Here is an 18,788-nt window from a genome sequence, read left to right on the forward strand (position 1 = left end):
AGTACAACTTTGATTCCCTGATGAGTTGAGAAGAGTTTGGACAATTTTTCTCTAAGATACACAGAAACTTAACAAGAGGTTTGTAAGTTAAAACTCTTTTCATGCCTAAGTTCTTTATAAGTACAAATTAACCCTTTATATGAAATGTTACCTCTGGTTAAAAATAATGCAGTAGCTGGGCTGGTGTGGTTCAGAGGATTGAGCATCCTCCCATGGACTGAGAGGTCCCCATTCCATTCCCCAACAGGGCACATGCCCCGATTTTGGGCTTGATCCCCAGTAGGGGGCGTGCAGGAGGCAGCTGATCAATGTTTCTCTTTCTCCCTAAAAAAAAATCAATAAAAACATATTTTAAAAATAAAATAAAATAAAGTAAAAATAACGCAGCAGTCTGGACGGATTGCCTACACAGGACAGGACTATGGAAGCACTTCAGTGAATTCTCTTATTCCCCTCCACCAAGCCAGGGAGGCAGATGCTATTATTGCCCCTTTTACCCAGGCAGTTAGGGGCATACCTGGTATTTGAACCCATGCTGCCTGACCACACAGTTAGCCACTTGCAGCATCTCAAGAAAAGCATGTTGAGGAAGACAGCGATCCATACCCCAGAGTGGGGAGGTAAAAGCAGTTTTTTCTTTCAGTCCTTCCTCCTCCTTTTGTTAAACCAAATTCTTCTGTGAATGAATAACTCCTTTGGTCGGTTTTGAGAAAGGCTTGCGAGGGAAGAAGAATCCTGACTGGGGAAGGCAGGAAAGGAGCTGTGCCTGCACTGGAGAACTCACCTACAGCCTTCCTGTAGGCCAGTGTTTTGGGTATTGCCATACCATTCCAAATTCTCCCCAAACCCAGCTGCCCCCATCCTGAAACAACGATAACGCATCTGCTTGTGGGCTCTGCATTCTTCCAGCCCGTCCGACCTTTACTGTATAATAAACAGGAGCCACTGGGCCAGATTACACCGCCCTCAGCCCTCGGGGAGATTTTAACCTAAAACTCTAGGAGTAAAGGACAGGCAAGGTCAAGGTGAAAATCCACTGGGAGCTCCCTACAAGCTTCTTTTCGTGAACCACTTGCTGAGCTCATGAATGGAGGTTACTGTTGGTCAGGATCCCACGGAGGCGCTGAACTCCTCAGCTCGTCCCCCCCCACCCCAGCCTCTCAAGCCCTCACCTCTGCCTGGGACCGGTTCGGAATGAACCTAAGCAGGCGCCTGGAGGCCCGGCGGTCGAAGGCCCCGCCCATAAGCCAGATCAGCCAATCGCGACACTTACAGGCCATGTAGGGGCGGGGCCGGACGGGCCGAATTGCCAAACCCACGGCTTGGGGTGGGAGGAGGGGGTTAGGTGAGGGAAGACTCACAGCTCCGCCTGGAAGAACCCTGGGCCTGCCTGTGCTGACTGCACTTGCGCTGCTGGGCCAGCTACAGGTGGACACCCTGGACTGGGACCTGACGTTGCTGGGACCCCCGGGAACCAGCCTTGCTGGTGGAGGGCTTGGGAGTTCCAGGAGGCACGGCCCTGGCCTGGAGGACAGGGCAGCCTGACCTCCACCCCCTGGGCTGCAGGCTCCCTGTGGAAGCGGTGGGCATGTGCGGAGGGTAGGGAGCAGGCGGCACTCCCCAAACTGGTCCCTGTCTGCAGCGCCGGTGTTGCACGGCCCGCCTCTGAGTCTGGGGAGAACCTGTCCCTGTGCCTGTGCAGGAATGGGGTCTCTGAACTTTTTCTCCACCCACATGCTTAGCCTCCCTCCACAGTCTTTGTGAAAATACTTGGGAGGATAAATTCATTGTTTTTACTCCACCATGGTGGCTGTAAAGTCTCAAAAAAGTAGGATGGCTTTTTAAAAGGATTGGCTTAATCAAATACTCATTTATTTTCCCTAGGTTTTTGAAACATGAATCTGAAAGGGGAGGGAGAGAATAATAGAATAGAGAACTAATCATAGTGGGGTATTAGCCATAGTTATAAGAAATATTAATCAGCCTGGCCAGTGTTGCTCAGTGGATTGAGTGTTGTCCCATGAACTGAGCGGTCCTGGTTCGATTCCTGGTCAGGTCATATGCCAGTGTCACAGGCTTGATACCCAATAGGGGCATGCAGGAGGCAGCTGATGTTTCTCATCAATGTTTCTATCTCACTCTAAAAATTCAATAAAAACATATTTTAAAAATTTCTAAATATATATATACATGTATATATGTGTATGTGTGTATGTATGTATGTGTATATATATATATATCATCCTTTGCAATGTTAATCGTGCTTGCTTTGTTCTTTTTCTTTCTTATTTATATTGTTTTTTTCTTTTCTTTTTTATCTTTATTGTTGAATGTATTATAGATGTTCCACATTTTCCCCCCATTGACCCTCTCTTCCCCACTCCCGCCCCCCTCCTGCCTTTTCCCACACTGTTGTCTGTGTCCATTGGTTATGCATATAAATTCTTTGGTTTATTTCTTCCCATCCCCCAACCCCCTTCTCTTTGAGGTTTGTCAATCTAGCAACCAATTTGTTCTTAATCCCTTCACCTTTTTCACCCATTCCCCCAACCCCCCTCCCATCTGGCAACCAACAAAATGTTCTCTGTATCTATGAGAATGTTTCTGTTCTGCTGTTCATTTTGTTTGTAGATTCCATTGTCGATAGATATGTATTCATTGCCATTTTGTTTGTTCATATATTTTATCTTTTTCTTCAAGAAGACCCTTCAACATTTCATATAATAATGGTTTGGTGGTGACGAACTCCTTTAACTTTTTCTTGTCTGGGAAAGTCTTTATATGGCCATCGATTCTAAATGACAGCTTTGCAGGATAGAGTAATTTTGGTTGTAGGTTCTTGCTTTTCATCACTCTGAATATTTCTTGCCACTCCCTTCTGGCTTGCAAAGTTTCTTTAGAGAAATCAGCTGACAGCCTAATGGGAACTCCCTTGTAGGTAACTAGCTGCCTTTCTCTTGCTGCTTTTAAGATTCTCTCTTTGTCTTGAACCTTTTGCATTTTGATCATGATGTGTCTTGGTGTGGGCCTCTTGGGGTTCATCTTCTTTGGGACTCTCTGTGCTTCCTGGATGTGTGCGTCTGTTTCCTTCACCAAGTTAGGAAAGTTTTCTGCCATTATTGTTTCAAATAGGTTTTCAATTTCTTGCTCTCTCTCTTCTCCTTCTGGCACCCCCAAGATGCGAATGTTGGCACGCTTGAAGTTGTCCCAGAGGCTCCTTACACTATCCTCATTTTTTTGGATTCTTTTTTCTTTTTGCTGTTCTGATTGGGTGTTTTTTGCTTCCTTATATTCCAAATCAATGGTTTGCTTCCTGGCTTTACCTACTCTACTATTGAATCTGTGTAAATTATTCTTTATTTCAGTTAGTACCTCCTTCATTTCTAACTGTGCATCCTTCATTTCTGACTGGTCCTTTTTTATGCTCTTGAGGCCCTCACTAAGTTCACTGAGGTTCTCACTGTTCATTGAGCATCCTTATAAGCAGTATTTTGAACTCAGCATCTGTTAGCTTATCTCCATTTCACTTAGTTCTTTTCCTGGAGATTTTTTTTGTTCTTTCATTTGGGACCTGTTTCTTTGTCTCCTCATTTTGGCTGCCTCTTGTGTTTGTTTCTGTGTATTACTTAATGAGAGGTATGGGGATGTTTGAGAGCAGATGTTGCTTGTTTGAAAGAATTTAGGAAAACCTGAAACAGGATCCAAGACAGGCCAATCCTATGGTTAAGCAACTGACAACAGCTTGGGTGGGCCTGAAAGTTGGGTGGGGTGGGGCCTCAGGGAATCACCAGAGCGGGGCTACCAGTGTGAGCCAGGTTGCTGGAGTCCCAGATATGGTGGCTGTCTGCCACCCCAGGGAAGGGCTCACCAAAGGAACAAAGGCCTCTGACAGCATTTGTCCCGGAGAAAGTCCCCTCTCCAGCCCTCGCTCCAGTGCCAAACAGCTCAGTTCTTCCCTGTATGTTTCCAGCGCCCCTTGAGCTGCCTCCCCTCCAAGCTTAGAGGGAGTGAGTCTAAGTCCATGCGCGGGCTTTTTAAGAGGAGCTGCCTGGGGCTCCAGTGGCCTCAGCCTCCCTGAGCCTCAGTTCCTACTGGTTTTTCCAGCCAGAAGTTATGGGGACTTCTCTTCCCATAGAAGAGAACACTGGAACCCTGAGCAGGGCACCTGGTGTGGGACGGGGACCCCTCAGTTCTCAGGAAGGACCTTCCCAGCCAAGGTGTCCTCCTGATTTTTATCCGCCACACGTGGGTGTGGGACCAGCCCGTCCACCTCCGCCCCTCCTACCAGTCTCGATGTGGCTGCTTCTTTAATTCCGTAGTTGTAGGACTTCCATTCAGCTTGATTTCAGGCGGTTTTGAATGATGGTTGTTCTGTAGTTTAGTTGTAACTTTGATGTGGTTGTGGGAGGACACGGTACCGCGTTTACCTACGCCGCCATCTTGACCGGAAGTCTCGTGCTTGCTTTGTTCTGATTAAAGAAAAACCCATTCTGCCCGGCCAGTGTGGCTCAAACCAGTGACCTCTTGGTGCATGAATTGACACTCAACCAGGGAGCCACATTGGCCAGGCTAGACTGAGAGCTTTTAAATTGTATTTTTAGGGTCACTGTGGTCCTTGTTGGGCTTTCAGTGTAACTAGTGCCCTTGAAGGACATATGTTCCGGAAAACTGGCAGACTTATTTTACTGAGTGAGCAGAACCTTGTGGACTGCTCCCAGTCTCAAGGCAATGAGGGCTCCCATGGTGGCCTAATGGATAATGCCTTCCAGTATGTTCAGTCCAATGGAGGCCTGGACTCAGGAATCCTATCCATATATGCAAAGGTAAACAAAGGTCCTTATCTTTGTATCACTCCTTTTGAAAGTTGAACACCTTAGAGAAAACAGATGCCCATGTTTAGAATTCACAGTTCAGATTGTAGAATCTATGTACATAAACTGTCAGAACTTTCATTAAGATATATCAGGCTTGAATAGTTCTCTGTTTGGTTACTATATAGCTGTTCTTATTTCTGTGTTACATGGAGATATATACCATTCTGTATTTAGTACACTAGTCTCCAGAGTGAAAAATTTCTTAGGGATAGATAGACTGAGAGTGTCTCATTGCGTAGACACCAGCTAGTTTTTCCTTTTCAAAACAACCAGTAGTATTTCACAAACTTAATTTGGAAATAATTAAGCTGCAAATTGTCTTAAACTCACATTTTCTAGGAGGTAGTAATCAAATCTCTTCCCTTTTACCTTTATTTTATTTTTAATACATTTTTTTTTTTTTTTTTTTTTTGAGAGAGAGAGAAGAAAGGACGTAGACACATCAATGTGATGTGCCCAAAACCCAAGCATGTGCCCTGACCGGGAATCAAACCAGGACCTCTCAGTCCATGGGATGACGCTCAATCCATGGGACAAAGCTCAATCCACTGAGCCACGCTGGCCAGGCCTCCTTTACCTTTTAAAGTTTGGTTCCTGCAAAGTTAGCCCAAGGATTCTATTGCCAATGACACTGGCTTCGTGGACATCCAGTGGCAGGAGAGGTCCCTTATAAAGGCAGTGGCAACTGTGGGGCCCATCTCTGTTGCTATAGATGCAAGCCACTATAGCTTCCAGTTCTATGAAGATGGTAAGCATCGTCTATGTAGAAATTTAGGCAGAAAAATTGGGAAACCACCATGACATACAGCATGATTCACTCTCTGTTTTGTATAATTTCTGGTTGTGTGGATTTAGCATTGTTGTTCATTGTGCACATGTAATATCTTTCCCTTATGTTTCCATTTGACATTACTTGAATCATATCCCCATGATTTTACGCACTTAATAAATATATTTAAATGGCTACATAATTCATTTGATATAGCTTAATATACTTTACCTTTTTCCAATTGTTAGACCTTTAAATTTTTCCAAAATATTTAACTTTTGTAATTAAAACTCTAAAGACCCTTTGGCTCAAGTAATTTTGTGTTCTGTGCTATTTCCTTAGACTGACATTCTAAAAGTAGAATGACAAGGCTTCCAGAAGTGTCTTTAGCCTCTTGGCACATTGTAGAAGAGACTGCTCTTTCTGCTAGTATTCAACGAGGGTCTGAATCTCTACCCTAGATAAAAAAGAGCTTGTTTTCAAGTCTGACTTGGTTTTATGTCATTTAGCTGAATTTTGAGATGCCTCCCTTACTGTGGTTGATCTGCTGGGTTACTGTCTCATGTCACTCGGAGGTCCTCACCTCAACACTGAATTTCACTTTCCCAGGCATTTCTTATGATCCAAACTGCAGCAGCGAAGACCGAGATCAGGGCATTCTCATGGTTGGCTAGGCCTTGAAGGTGCAGAATCAGATAACAATAAATAGTGGATTGTTAAAAACAGGTATAAACTGCTAAAAATACTTATATTTGGCCCATCTGGTGTGGCTCATTGGTTGAGCATCGACCCATGTACCAAGAGATTGCTGGTTCGATTTCCGGTCAGGACACATGCCCAGGTTGTAGGCCAAATCCCCAGTGGAGGGCATGCAGGAGGCAGCCAATCAATGTTCTCTCTCATCAATGTTTCTGTCTCTCTCTCCCTCTCTCTCTAAAATCAATAAAGAAAAAATTTTTTTTTCATTAAAATATATTTGAAATGGAAAGTGAATAATTTTTGGAATCAGTGTTTGGATACAGGTCCTCAACCCTTGAGCACATTTCTGAAATCCCAGAAGTCTTTATCCCGCTTAAGGAACACAGACATATGAATGTGTGATCATAACACTAGGTTCTATCTCAGCTTGTTGGGGTAATGATATAGTTTTTGTACATTTCTAAATTTGAAAATTTTCTTAATTCTGAAACACATCTGGCCCCAAGAGTTTCTTTTCTCTCTCTCTAATTTTGCAGTTCTGTGAAAGGTTAATCCTCACCCAAGGATATTTTTCCATTGATTTTTAGATAGAGTGGAAGGGAGGGAGGAGAGTGAGCGAAACATTGATGTGAGCGAGACAATGTTGATTGGTTGCCTCCTGCATGACCCTGACCAGAGCTGCAGATCGAACTTGAAACCCTTCAATCCTCAGGCCAACACTCCAACCAATGAGCCAAACAGGCCAGGGCAGTATTTGTCTTTTAATGATGTTCATAACTCCGTCTGATTAAGAATATTTCTGTGCACAATATTTTCCATTTTAGTTTTGGCTCAGTTTGAGGATATCAGATGGATTGTACCTTCTCTAAAACCATTAATTTTCCAGATTTAATGGTAAGGTTCAACCCCTGTGTATGAACCTGGCCAGTTTCTAGGTCAAGATCAGCTTCTTGACAGTTCATGTTCCCCCCCCCCCCCCCCCCGCCAAGGGATCCAGATTCAGAGACTGTTGCAGGGGTGGGGAGGCAAGGATACCCTGTGTGTGTGTGTGTGTGTGTGTGTGTGTGTGTGTGTGTGTGAGAGAGAGAGAGAGAGAGAGAGAGAGAGAGCGAGAGCTTGAGAGCATAGAGAGACAGAGATATATCCAGATCTATGCTATGGAATTTTTATAAATCTAATTGGGTATGAAGATTATGCCCCAGGAGTCCTTGAGCTGAACTGAACCAGCCCCACACCAAGTGGCCTATAGCTTCCCACTCAGAAGTAGTATCTCCTTTCACCTTCCTGTGGTCAATTTTCCACATCTGGAGAAATCTAGAAGTAATTCAACTCAGGATGACCAGATTATCAGTACGTCTCACCATGTGTAACAATGTCCTTCAGCCAGTGCTTAGACGTGTGTCCCAGGGCCCAGTGACAGAACACTCTCCAACCAAAGAGCCACCCCGGCTGCACTCAGCACAGGGACGCAGCGGGTCCAATGGGGAGGCTGCTTCTCTTGTTCTCTTGGCTCCTTGGTTCAGAGCTGGCTCCTTGGGCCCAACCCTCAAATTTCTCTGTCAAGGTAGCTCCTTAGCAAGGGCCGGGTTTCTCCAAAAGGCCTGTTAGTAGGTAAGCCCAGCTCTTTCTTATATCCCATGGGTCTTTAGGATCTCTCTGGTGTCCTAGAATCTCAGAGGATGCTGGTTTCGGACCAGAATGGAGAAACCTTCCAGATGTGTTCCCTTCTCCTGGGAGTTGATGTCATTGTTCCCTCAGGAAGCAGAGCTCTGCTGCCCATGGCCTCCACTGAAATCCACTTGGGCATTTGCAAGACTAAAGAAAGTGCCTGGCCAGTGTGGCTCAGTGTTTGAGCGTGGACCCATGCACCAAGAGGTCGCCAGTTTGATTCCTGGTCAGGGCACATGCCCAGGTTGTGGGCCCAATCCCCAGTGGGGGGAATGCAGGAGTTGGCCAATCGATGTTCTCTCTCATTGATGTTCCTATCTGTCTCTCCCTCTCCCTTTCTGTCTCTCTAAAATCAATAAAGAAAAAATATTAAAAAAATAAAAGACTGAAGAAAGTAACAAATGCAGAACAGATATGAGATGTCCAAACCTGTAGAGAATTTTTACAAAAATGTATTTGAGCCAGCCCTAGCTGGATAGCTCAGTTGGTTAGAGAGTCACCCTGATACACCAAGGTTGCAGGTTTAATTTCCAGTCAGGTCACATACAAGAATCAACCAATTGAATGCGTAAATGAATGGAACAATAAATTGATGTTTCTCTCTCTCTCTCAAAAAAAAAAAAAAAAGATTGGTACAGTACTTTGCAATTATTTGCCCAGCATTTTCCCTCTGCCCCTTTCTCCTATTAACATAACACCCTTCACTGGGGAGAAATGGTCCTTTCCCATCATCCAACCAGGTCGCTGGGGCAGCCTGGTCATGTAACTCTACCTCCCTCCACCACCTTGTTTTGCAGAGGGATGGCCCAGCGAATCGAGCTGCACTGGTCAGAACCCTCTGGGATTTTCCAGATTTGCCAGAGGCAAACTTCTTGCCTGCGGGTTCTGGCTGCCTGATGTTATGTCCCTGGGATGTAAAGTGCTCTTGAAGTAGAAAAGAATGAAGTTGGCATTCAGGAGGCGAGTTGGCACAAGAAAAGGAGGTTCTACTCTTCTAAGGCAATGACAGTTTCTTTCTTTCTTTTTTTACATTATCCTCGCCTGAGGACATTTTTGCATTTATCTTCAGATAGAGCAGGAAGGAGAGAGGGAGGAAGAGAGAGAGAAAGATCGCCGTGAGAGAGACACATTGACTGGTTGCCACCCACACAATCCCAACTGGGGCTGGGGACAAACTGCATCCAAGGTACGTGCCCTCAGTAGGAACCAAACCCAGGTCTCTCTGGTCTGTGGGCTGATGCTCTGACTGCTGAGCCAAACCGGCCAGGGTGGCAACTACAGTTCCAATTTGTGTCATCCTTTCTAGGCATGTCTAAGTGTATTAATTTCATTAATCTTTCCTTTTTTCATTATAACAGTAAATCATGTTTATTGTGGATAATTTGGGCAAAACACAATAAACTGCATTCCATCAACACAGAGAAAATCACTGTAACCATTTCAGTTTTCTTCCTTTCAATATTTTTTCTTTGCCCTTTTTTTTTTTTTAATCCTCACCTAAGGATATTTTTTCATTTATCATCAGATAGAGTGGAAAGAAGGGAGAGAGAGAAACACTAATGTGAGAAGAAACACATTGACTGGTTGCCTCCCGCATGACCTGACTAGGGCCAGGAACAAACCACAACCAAGGTACATGCCCTTGACTGGAACTGAACCCACAACTCATTGGTCCGTGGCCCGATGCTCGAATCGCTGAGCCAAACCAGCCAGGGCTCTTTGCCCATTGTTTTAAAGCAATCATGAGATTTTACTAAATATAGGCTTTGGTCACTTAGAGCTTTTGTGTCTCATAGCTACTATGCCGGTCAAAACTAGAGTTTGTAGTTGGTCCATATTTAAAGAAAGGCAGGAAGTTATGTATCTTTTTCAGTAGGTTTTCTCTTGCTCCTTTAGGGAACCATTCCCTCCCCCTCTGTATAGAAATAGAAAGCTTCTTATGTTTCCCTGTTGCTGAGACTAAATGATTCCACTTGATTTTTTTTTGGTTCACCCAAAGGAAAATGGAAGGAGCCTGTTTTCTTTAAAGTGAGAACAAGAGTGAAAATTATATGGGCTCTTTTTCATCCCCAAACCATTCCCAATTTCAGTCATAAATAAGCACCTAAACACTCTAGGTTGTTTTCCATACCTGGGAGTTTAGGTTTAATGACTTTCCGGATTTCAGATTGGTCTGTCCTACCAGGTGCGGTATTGGGGGTAAAAACAAAGCAAAGAAAAATTCCTTTTGAATTAAACACCAACAAACTAATGCAACAAGCAATAGTTTATTTTAAAAAAAACTCAAAAAACAAAAAGGAAAACAAATGACTTTTTTACTATATCATATAGATTAAGTAAAAATACTTGTATTAATATATATGTATATACATACTGCATATATATATATATATACACACACACACACACATATGATATAACATTAAAATTACATGCTTCTCAGGACAGGAGAATTAGGATATGTTCCCTCATATGAATTTAAAACTTGATCACAATTTAATAATCACTGCAAGAAAACTTGCTTCCTTTATTTTCTTTTTTAGACTTCAAGTACAGGAAGTTGTCAAGTCTGGATCTCAATGTGGGAAACCATCTGCTATGCACAAATGACAAGGGACTGCCACAAACCACGAGTCGGGTTTTGGATCTCGCACAGATCTTCACAGCCCTACAACCGAGCCGACCTTCTACCTGAGACGAGGGGACGCTGAGGCACAGTTCGCTGATTCCAGGTGGACGTCCACACTGACGTTTAAACAAAAGCTAACGGATACATGTCTTATCGCAGCAACAACACTGGCCATGAAATCGCTCTAGAGGAGGGTTCCTTTCTCCCCTTTCCTCGCCACATAAAACACAGAAATTGCCGGAAAAACGAAACACAACTGAGGGTGAAGCACCTCTGGCGATGATCAGCCTACAGCAAGGAGCAGAGAGGGAACATTTCCTTCGTGACAGCTCCTGGCTGACTCGATGATTCCAAACACAACCTCGTCTGCAAAAGGCACTCACATATTGTCTATTTATAAATCATACAGTGGGAGTCCATACATGAGGGATTTTCCTATAAATATAAAAAAGATAAGCTGAGGACATGATATATAACAAAGAAAAGAGTATGAAATGCACATTGTGAATAAATGTGCACGTTTTATTTAAAGGACAATCAATATAATAGTTAAAATTTTTTCATTGAAAAGTTAGGAATGCCAGTAAAAGTATCAGTAAGAAGCAAGGTACTAGAGGCTGAGAGGCGGAGTCCAGAGAGCATGGAGAAGGGGGACACTAGCTTTGCAAATGGCCAAAGGACAGGATAGGATCGGCTCTTAAACTAGAGAAGGCCATTCACACACAATGGAATGTGCGACAGGGAGGGAGGGAGGGAGAGGGAGGGAGCAGGAGAGAAATGTGAGGCAGGAGGGAGGGCGGTGTCCTTCAGTAGGTGGGCATAGGAAGGGATGCACCTGGCCCTCCGATGGGAAAGATGGGCTGCATCCCCCTTGTTTTTGCCGTTTGAAGATACCCTGCCCAAGCCAAAGCTGCCCTCACCTGGACACGACCGAGCTAATGGAATTATAAGATGTGCCACTGTTGCAGCTTGAGGCGTAGGCCTCCTGGCCATTGCCATCGAGGTTGATTTTGAACACAGACGATGCCTTCAGTAGAAAGTCTGCTGCATCTCGGCGCCCCAGCTCCCGAAGTTTGGACATAAGGATGCCAACTGTGCTCTCGGGGTAGGAGGTCCATTCCCGGAGCAGGGCATGGACTGGGCTCGGGAGGAACTCCTTGGGAGCCCCATTATTGGTGTTGTACTTTGCCACAAGGTCAGGGAGGCCCAAGTTCATGGCAAGAAGGCACCAGTCCTTCCCCATAGGATCGGGAGGGTCCAGCAAGCGACTGAGTTTCCTTCGGGTCAGGAGGTTCAGGTCCGATGCGTGGATGTCCCTCCCCAGGCTAGCCTGTGAGTAGATGTCGTGACACCCAAAGCACATGATGCTGCTGAAGCTTTCCTTGTACCCACCCATGGTGTTAGTCAGCGAGGTCTCCTTCAGGGTCTGCGCCCGGAAGAAGTCCCGCGGCTGGTAGATCATGACAGGCTCGTGGTGCTCCCTCAGCTGTTGGGGGCTCAGGTAATGCTTCACAGTCAACAGCCCTGGCAGCGTGGTGGCCATGACGTTCTCGATGGTGCTGCACACCGAGTCCAGCAGGAGGCAGCACTTGATCTTTTCCATCTCCAGCCCGCGCACCTGGACCTCGATGCCCTGGCCGTGGTTGACCAGGAGCACCAGAACCTCGGCCCCACGGTTGGCAATCTTGCAGCCGCTCACCCACAGGCGAATGTCTGCGTCTCCCTCGGCACTCTGTTGGTGGATCCACCGGCACAGGTTCACCTGGATCTTGTGAAAGATGCCGCACGGGAAGGGGGTGAGGTGCTCCACGGGGACGATGCGTACACCACCGTAGACCATCACTTCATCCTCCTCGTCTGTCCAGGAGCGATGCAGATTGTCTGTCTTGATCAGGGCGGGGATGTCCACCATGGTCCCACTGCTCAGGTCCCGGGCACAGATGTCCATGGCATCTAGGATCTGCAGCAGCTCCTCCACGTCACTGTCGGGCACCAGGCGCTGGATGTCCTCCATGGTGTAGCGGCCCCTGTAATGGTGCAGGGCCCGTGGAGTCTCCACAGAGAGCAGCTTCCCCAAGACGTTGGTGCAGAGCCAGCGGGGGTCCAGGAGCAGCACGTCCTGGACTGTTTCACTCTGCATGATGTTGATCTGCCAGAGAGGACGACGAGAGATCACACAAAGGAACCTAAATGAACAGAGCTGCCAGCGACTCAGAACAAAAGGGCCGGAGTAGTGACAAAATCTGAGCAGGAGTTGCAAGGAATGACTCAGATCATTCTTATAGCTGGATCTCAGAAACCAATTACTAAGCCAAAAAACCAGCTTGAGAAGGTCATTCTCTTTAGGAGATAACTGGCTACATTCTTCAGGGGTGAAATGTCATGATGTTTGCAAAGTAAATAAGTGAATAAATAGACAAGAAAGAGAGAAAAGCAAATGGAGCAAAATGTAAACGATTGGTTAATTTAGGTGTAGAGTATACGAGGATTTGTTGTAGTATTCTTGTAACTTCTCTGAAGGCTTGTCATTTTTCAAAAAATGTTTAGAATGTTACATGATACTGTAAATTTTTCATACACATAAAAAGTCCTGGAAAGATGTGCTGCCATGACTACGGTTGGCCCTGGAGAGGGGAAGAGAGGAATGAAACTAGAGGTGATGGTCAGAGGGGACTTTTGTTTTACAGCCACATTTATTTCTTTAAAAAGCAAAAGTCAGAAAGAAAAAAAAGTCACAAAAATAGAAACAACCTTACCCTTTAGGCAACACCTACCTACCCCTTCTCTCTTCCCTTCTTGTTCTGGGCTAGTTTTACAAATAATGGTGATTGAAAGTGGATGTTGGTCTCACATGGAGGCTCCGAGCCTGCACCTGTTTGCCCCAAGAGTGCTTTTCTGCCCATGTCTGATTTCATCACTGAAATGCTTTCTGTATCTAATTCTGTTTAAAGTTGAGCCTTATACTGAAAATTATTGGAGGGTAGAGACTAAACTTACACCTAAAGGAACTAGAAACAAACAAACAAACAAAGCCCAAAGTGAGTAGAGGGAAGGAAATAATGAAGAACAGAGCAGAAATAAATGAAATAGAGACTAAAAATATGATAGAAAAGACCAGCAAAACTAAGAGCTGGTTCTTTGAACAGATAAACAAAATAGATAAACCTTTAGCCAGATTCATCAAGAAAAACAAGAGAAAGGGCCCAAATAAATAAAATCAGAAAGGAAGGAGACAACCCACACCACAGACATACAAAGGATGGTAAGAGACTAGTATGAACAATGATCCACCAACAAATTGACAACCTAGAAGAAATGGATCAATTCTTAGAAACAGAGCTTTCCAAGACTGAATTTTGTTCTGGTCATCAGTCTGTTCAGATTTTCTGCTTCTTCCTGATTCAATCAGTAATAAAAAAACTCCCAACAAATACAGTTCCAAGACTAGAAGGCTTCACCGGTGAAGTCTACTAAGCATTCAAGGAATTAATACCTAACCTTCAAATTTGAAGAAACAAAGGTCCCAAACTCAATTACTCTGATACATCTTGGACCCCTGCCTGGACTCACAGAGCCTCACCTCGCCGGCACTGTGGAGCTGCTGGGCTATGCATCTGAGGTCCTCCTCACTGGCCAGGGGGTTCAGTTGATCCTGCACGTCATACACGAACTGCTGCAGCGACATCAGCTGGTTGGGCCCATTGAGCTTCCTCCAGGAAGGTAGTGTGGAGATGATTTTCTCACACAGGTGAGTCATCGGGGGGCAGACCTAGAACATGCAGGTGGACAGGTCAATTGACAGCTGGGGGTGACTCAGGAGGACACTGGATATTCACTGGGACTGTTGTTGAAATACAATTTCAATTTAGATGAATTCTTGGTAATTGGCTTGAAATAGGTTTTTAATCTTTTAAATTGGTTGAGTAAATCAGTCTATGTTACAGACTCGTCTACTCCACCAACCTCCCTGATGAAAAACCACACCAGCCGTACACGGCACGGCATCATTCATGAGGCAGGCCCCTCGTGGGTCACAGCTTTTAGATCAGCTAAATTGCATTCCCTAGTAGAAAAAACCCCAAATTCCCAGGGCTAAAGGCAAATTCCAACGGCCTGAACTTGGGAGTTGGGGGACTCCCAAGCCCTGGGGGCCCAGGCCCTAATCCCACCTGGTGTGGAGGCACAGGGAACCCTTCCCAGACCACTGTTCTCGATCAGTGGTTTCTGTGACCGGTTCCTCCGAGGCCCCTCCAGGAAGCAAGGGCCGGGCTCCAGGAGGGAAGAGAGGGTCCCTGAGGACTGTGAGAGCATGGGGAAGTGGAGCTGGTGCTGGAAGAGGGCGCGTGGCCTTGGGGCCGGGCTCTGCGAGGGAAGAGAGGGTCCCTGAGGACTGTGAGAGCATGGGGAAGTGGAGCTGGTGCTGGAAGAGGGCGCGTGGCCTTGGGGCCGGGCTCTGCGAGGGAAGAGAGGGTCCCTGAGGACTGTGAGAGCATGGGGAAGTGGAGCTGGTGCTGGAAGAGGGCGCATGTGGCCTTGGGGGCCGGGCTCCAGGAGGGAAGAGAGGGTCCCTGAGGACTGTGAGAGCATGGGGGAGTGGAGCTGGTGCTGGAAGAGGGCGCGTGGCCTTGGGGGCCAGGTTCTGGGAGGGAAGAGAGGGTCCCTGAGGACTGTGCGAGCATGGGGAAGTGGAGCTGGTGCTGGAAGAGGGCGCATGTGGCCTTGGGGGCCGGGCTCCAGGAGGGAAGAGAGGGTCCCTGAGGACTGTGAGAGCATGGGGGAGTGGAGCTGGTGCTGGAAGAGGGCGCGTGGCCTTGGGGGCCGGGCTCTGGGAGGGAAGAGAGGGTCCCTGAGGACTGTGAGAGCATGGGGAAGTGGAGCTGGTGCTGGAAGAGGGCGTGTGCGGCCTTGGGTGCCGGGCTCTGGGAGGGAAGAGAGGGTCCCTGAGGACTGTGAGAGCATGGGGAAGTGGAGCTGGTGCTGGAAGAGGGCGCGTGGCCTTGGGGGCCGGGCTCTGGGAGGGAAGAGAGGGTCCCTGAGGACTGTGAGAGCATGGGGAAGTGGAGCTGGTGCCGGAAGAGGGCGTGTGGCCTTGGGGGCACCGGGAGCAGGAAGCTGTAACTGCAGGGGCACGGGTCTGGCAGGGGCGGGGAGGCACACCCCTTGTTTCTGGGGAGCAGGCAGCAGGAACACGTCAGGGCTAGGTGCCCTTCCCGCACCAGTTTCAGAGACCTTTTTGAATATTGTGGATGATAGCCTTTTCTTCGTCAAACCCACTGAGAATATTCCCCCCAGTCTACCTCGCCTTTTAACTTTGTTTACAGAATTTGTTTGCCAGAAAAAGAAATTTAACTTTTATGTTGGCAAATAGGTATATTTTCTTTGACAACTTCCGGGGTGTTCTATCTGCATCTGAAAGATGTAGCAAAGCAGTCCCAAACTTTATTTTTTGTTTTTTGTTTTTTTTTGGTCCCAAGTTATTTTAATTTCCATTCTCGTACATTTCCATTAAAGATATTGTTTTGTTTTACATTTAAAAGCTTTAATTGGCCAAGAATTTATTTTTGGGCAACACAGTGACTAGTTTAAACATATTTCTTTCTAGGCATATAGCCAGTTGTGCTAGATGCCTTATGAATTTTAAGATAAAAAACCCAGTCCTCTCTCGCCCTGGCCGGTTTGGCTCAGCGGTCAGAGCGTCGGCCTGTGGACTGGAGAGTCCCAGGTTCGGTTCCCGCTAAGGGCACGTACCTCAGTTGCAGTTTGTCCCCAGCCCTGGTCATGGTCGTGTGGGTGGCAACCAGTCGATGTGAGAGAGACACATCGATGTTTTGCTCTCTCTCTTCCTCCCTTCCTCCCTCCCTCCCTCCCTCCCTCCCTCCCTCCCTCCCTCCCTCCCTCCCTCCCTCTCACTCTATCTGAAGATAAATGCAAAAAAAAAAAGTCCTCAGGTGAGGATAAAAACAAAACAAAACAAAAAAATCCCAGTCCCCTCAATTCCATTCAGATGCTACCTGGAACTGTATTAATTTACATAATTTGGGAAAGTGAAACATGTACTAAGACCTTGTCATCCAAGAATACATCCAAGAATATATTCTTGGATGACATTTATTATTTTATGCTCTTCAATAAGTGTTGGTGACTTTTTTCTACTTTTCAACATTTTAAAAATATTTCACAAGTCACTTTTTTGGGTATCATTATATTTTTAAAAAATGTGTTAAGTTTGCCCTGGCCGATTTGGCTCAGCAGTTAAAGCGTCGACATCTGCGGTCCTGAGAGACCCGGGTTCGGTTCCCGCTAAGGGCATGTACCTCGGTTGCGGTGTGTCCCCGGCCCTGGTTGGTCGTGTGGGTGGCGGCCACTCGATGTGTCCCTTTCACATCGATGTTTCTCTCTCTCTCTCTCTGTTCCTCTCTCTCCCTCCCACTCTACCTGAACAAAAAAATGGAAAAATGTCCTCGGGTGAGGATTAAAAAAAAACAACGTGCTAAGTTTATTGGAGTAGCATTGGTTAATAACATTATGTAAGTTTCAAGTATATAATTCTATAATATATCATCTGTATATTGCATTGTGTGCTCACCACCTCAAGCCTAGTTCCCCACCCCTGCTATTATCATGTTACCATAAGCCTGACCCCCTTTACCCTCTTCATCCTCCTCCAACTCCCTTCCCCTCTGGTAACCACCCTTCTGCTGTGTCTATGAGTCTGTTTTGTTTGTTCATTTGTTGCTTTCTGTTTTAATATTTTTTCTTTATTGATTTTAGAGAGAGAGGAAGGGAGAGGGAGAGAAAGAGAGAAAGAATGATGAGAGAAAACATCGATTGGCCGCCTCCTGCATGCCCCTCACTGGGATTTAGCCCACAACCTGGGCATGTGCCGTGACCGGGAATCAAACTGGTAACCTTCTGGTGCATGGGCTGATGCTCAACCACTGAGCCACATTGGCCAGGCTGTTGCTTTCTATTTTATACCCCACATATGAGTGAAATCACATGGTTCTTCACAAGTCACTTTTGAATTGCTTTTGTAATTTGTAAAAAGCAATTTTACTTTTAAACAAACCACTGAAACGGTCAGAATTCCCTACACTCTAAGGTGGTCCACTCTGTCCATAACAACCCCTTCCTTCCCCTCACAGCCATCTCCTTTCTCAGGTAAACACGTGTCCATGCAGCCCCCTCGCCTGGGCCCCTGAACCAAACCCAGAGGGCAGCACAGACGCCCGGCTCGCGGGGTCACTGATGGGCTGGGCACAGGTAGGGCTCCTGCCCTTCCCAGGTATCCTCACCGAAACAATCTGGCTCCGTATCTCCTGCAGGTGATTTCGAAGTACCTTCATGTCCTTAGACCCAGAAGCCCCAGCATCCAGAACAAACAGCTTGTTTGAAATGTGAAGATCATTCCCAAACCTGAGGGAAGAGCAGAAGCCTCGTCAGAGCAAACAAACCTAAAACAACTAAAGAACTTATCTCTAGGCAGTGGGACCAGGAGGTGACGAAAGAAGTTAGAAGACTTGCTTTTTATCCCGCGCTGTTTACTTCTGTTTGATTCATTATTACGTGTATTCATTGCTTTGATGGAAAATGTAACAGAAAGGCCACCAGAGAAAAGAGGCCTTTATTTCTCTAAACCCTCTCTCTAGTTCGCAGGACTCCGCTGTGTGACCCTGGGGGACGCAGCGGCTGCCCTCACCTGTTCCTGATCTCTTTCAGCAACGCGGTGTCTTTGTCGTAGCCAAACTCGCCTCCAGCAGGACGAGGAACATTCATGATGTCGGCATGGGTGGCCACCAGGACAACGCGCAGTGGGTTCTTCAGCTTGCCGCCAAAGGCTGGGGCAGAGAGAGAACAGTTCAGAGGTGGGTCCTGGTTGCCTGTCCTCCCCAGGTGAGGTGCGGGGAGCGGGCCTCAGGCCCAGGTTCTCCCTCCAGGACGGTGCACAGCCTGCCTGAGGTCCGTGCCCGCTGTGCGTATAACCTCTGGGCCCCAGGTCTTGCCAACCACAGAATGAGCCTGTTTTCTGGGCCTTGAGGAAAACTGTTCAGAAATGGACCAGAGCCGACCACAGAACACAGGCAGCTTCTCAAATCGCTCTCCAAATGGGCCCTGTTGCAGGATGAGGGGAGATCTAACCTCTGACCAG

General features: G+C 46.5%; 2 protein-coding genes across 15 annotated transcripts in view; one reads left to right on the forward strand and one right to left on the reverse strand.

Moving 5' to 3' along the window:
- Positions 1-1,803: 1,803 nt before the first annotated feature.
- Positions 1,804-10,620, forward strand: CTSL (cathepsin L). The gene is given in 8 exon segments (XM_036260346.1): positions 1,804-1,812; positions 4,602-4,798; positions 4,800-4,823; positions 5,183-5,191; positions 5,477-5,622; positions 6,253-6,312; positions 6,315-6,369; positions 10,554-10,620. Coding segments are annotated over 8 exon segments (567 nt in total).
- DAPK1 (death associated protein kinase 1) overlaps positions 10,440-18,788 on the reverse strand; it is a 170,073-nt gene continuing 161,724 nt past the window's right edge. For 6 of the 14 annotated variants that reach the window (XM_036260764.1, XM_036260765.1, XM_036260768.1 and 3 more), the window contains 5 exons: positions 18,339-18,477; positions 17,935-18,055; positions 14,220-14,408; positions 11,560-12,788; positions 10,442-11,074 (listed from right to left, as the gene is read on the reverse strand). In XM_036260764.1, coding sequence (XP_036116657.1) covers positions 11,041-11,074; positions 11,560-12,788; positions 14,220-14,408; positions 17,935-18,055; positions 18,339-18,477 — 1,712 coding nt within the window. In that variant the 3' untranslated portion in view covers positions 10,442-11,040. Of the gene's footprint in view, positions 11,075-11,515; positions 12,789-14,219; positions 14,409-17,934; positions 18,056-18,338; positions 18,478-18,788 lie in introns of those variants that run through there. The other 8 variants (XM_036260774.1, XM_036260775.1, XM_036260776.1 and 5 more) reach the window with 4 other exon arrangements.

Source organism: Molossus molossus, unplaced genomic scaffold (genome assembly GCF_014108415.1).
Source record: "Molossus molossus isolate mMolMol1 unplaced genomic scaffold, mMolMol1.p scaffold_m16_p_14, whole genome shotgun sequence".
Taxonomy (NCBI): domain Eukaryota; kingdom Metazoa; phylum Chordata; class Mammalia; order Chiroptera; family Molossidae; genus Molossus; species Molossus molossus.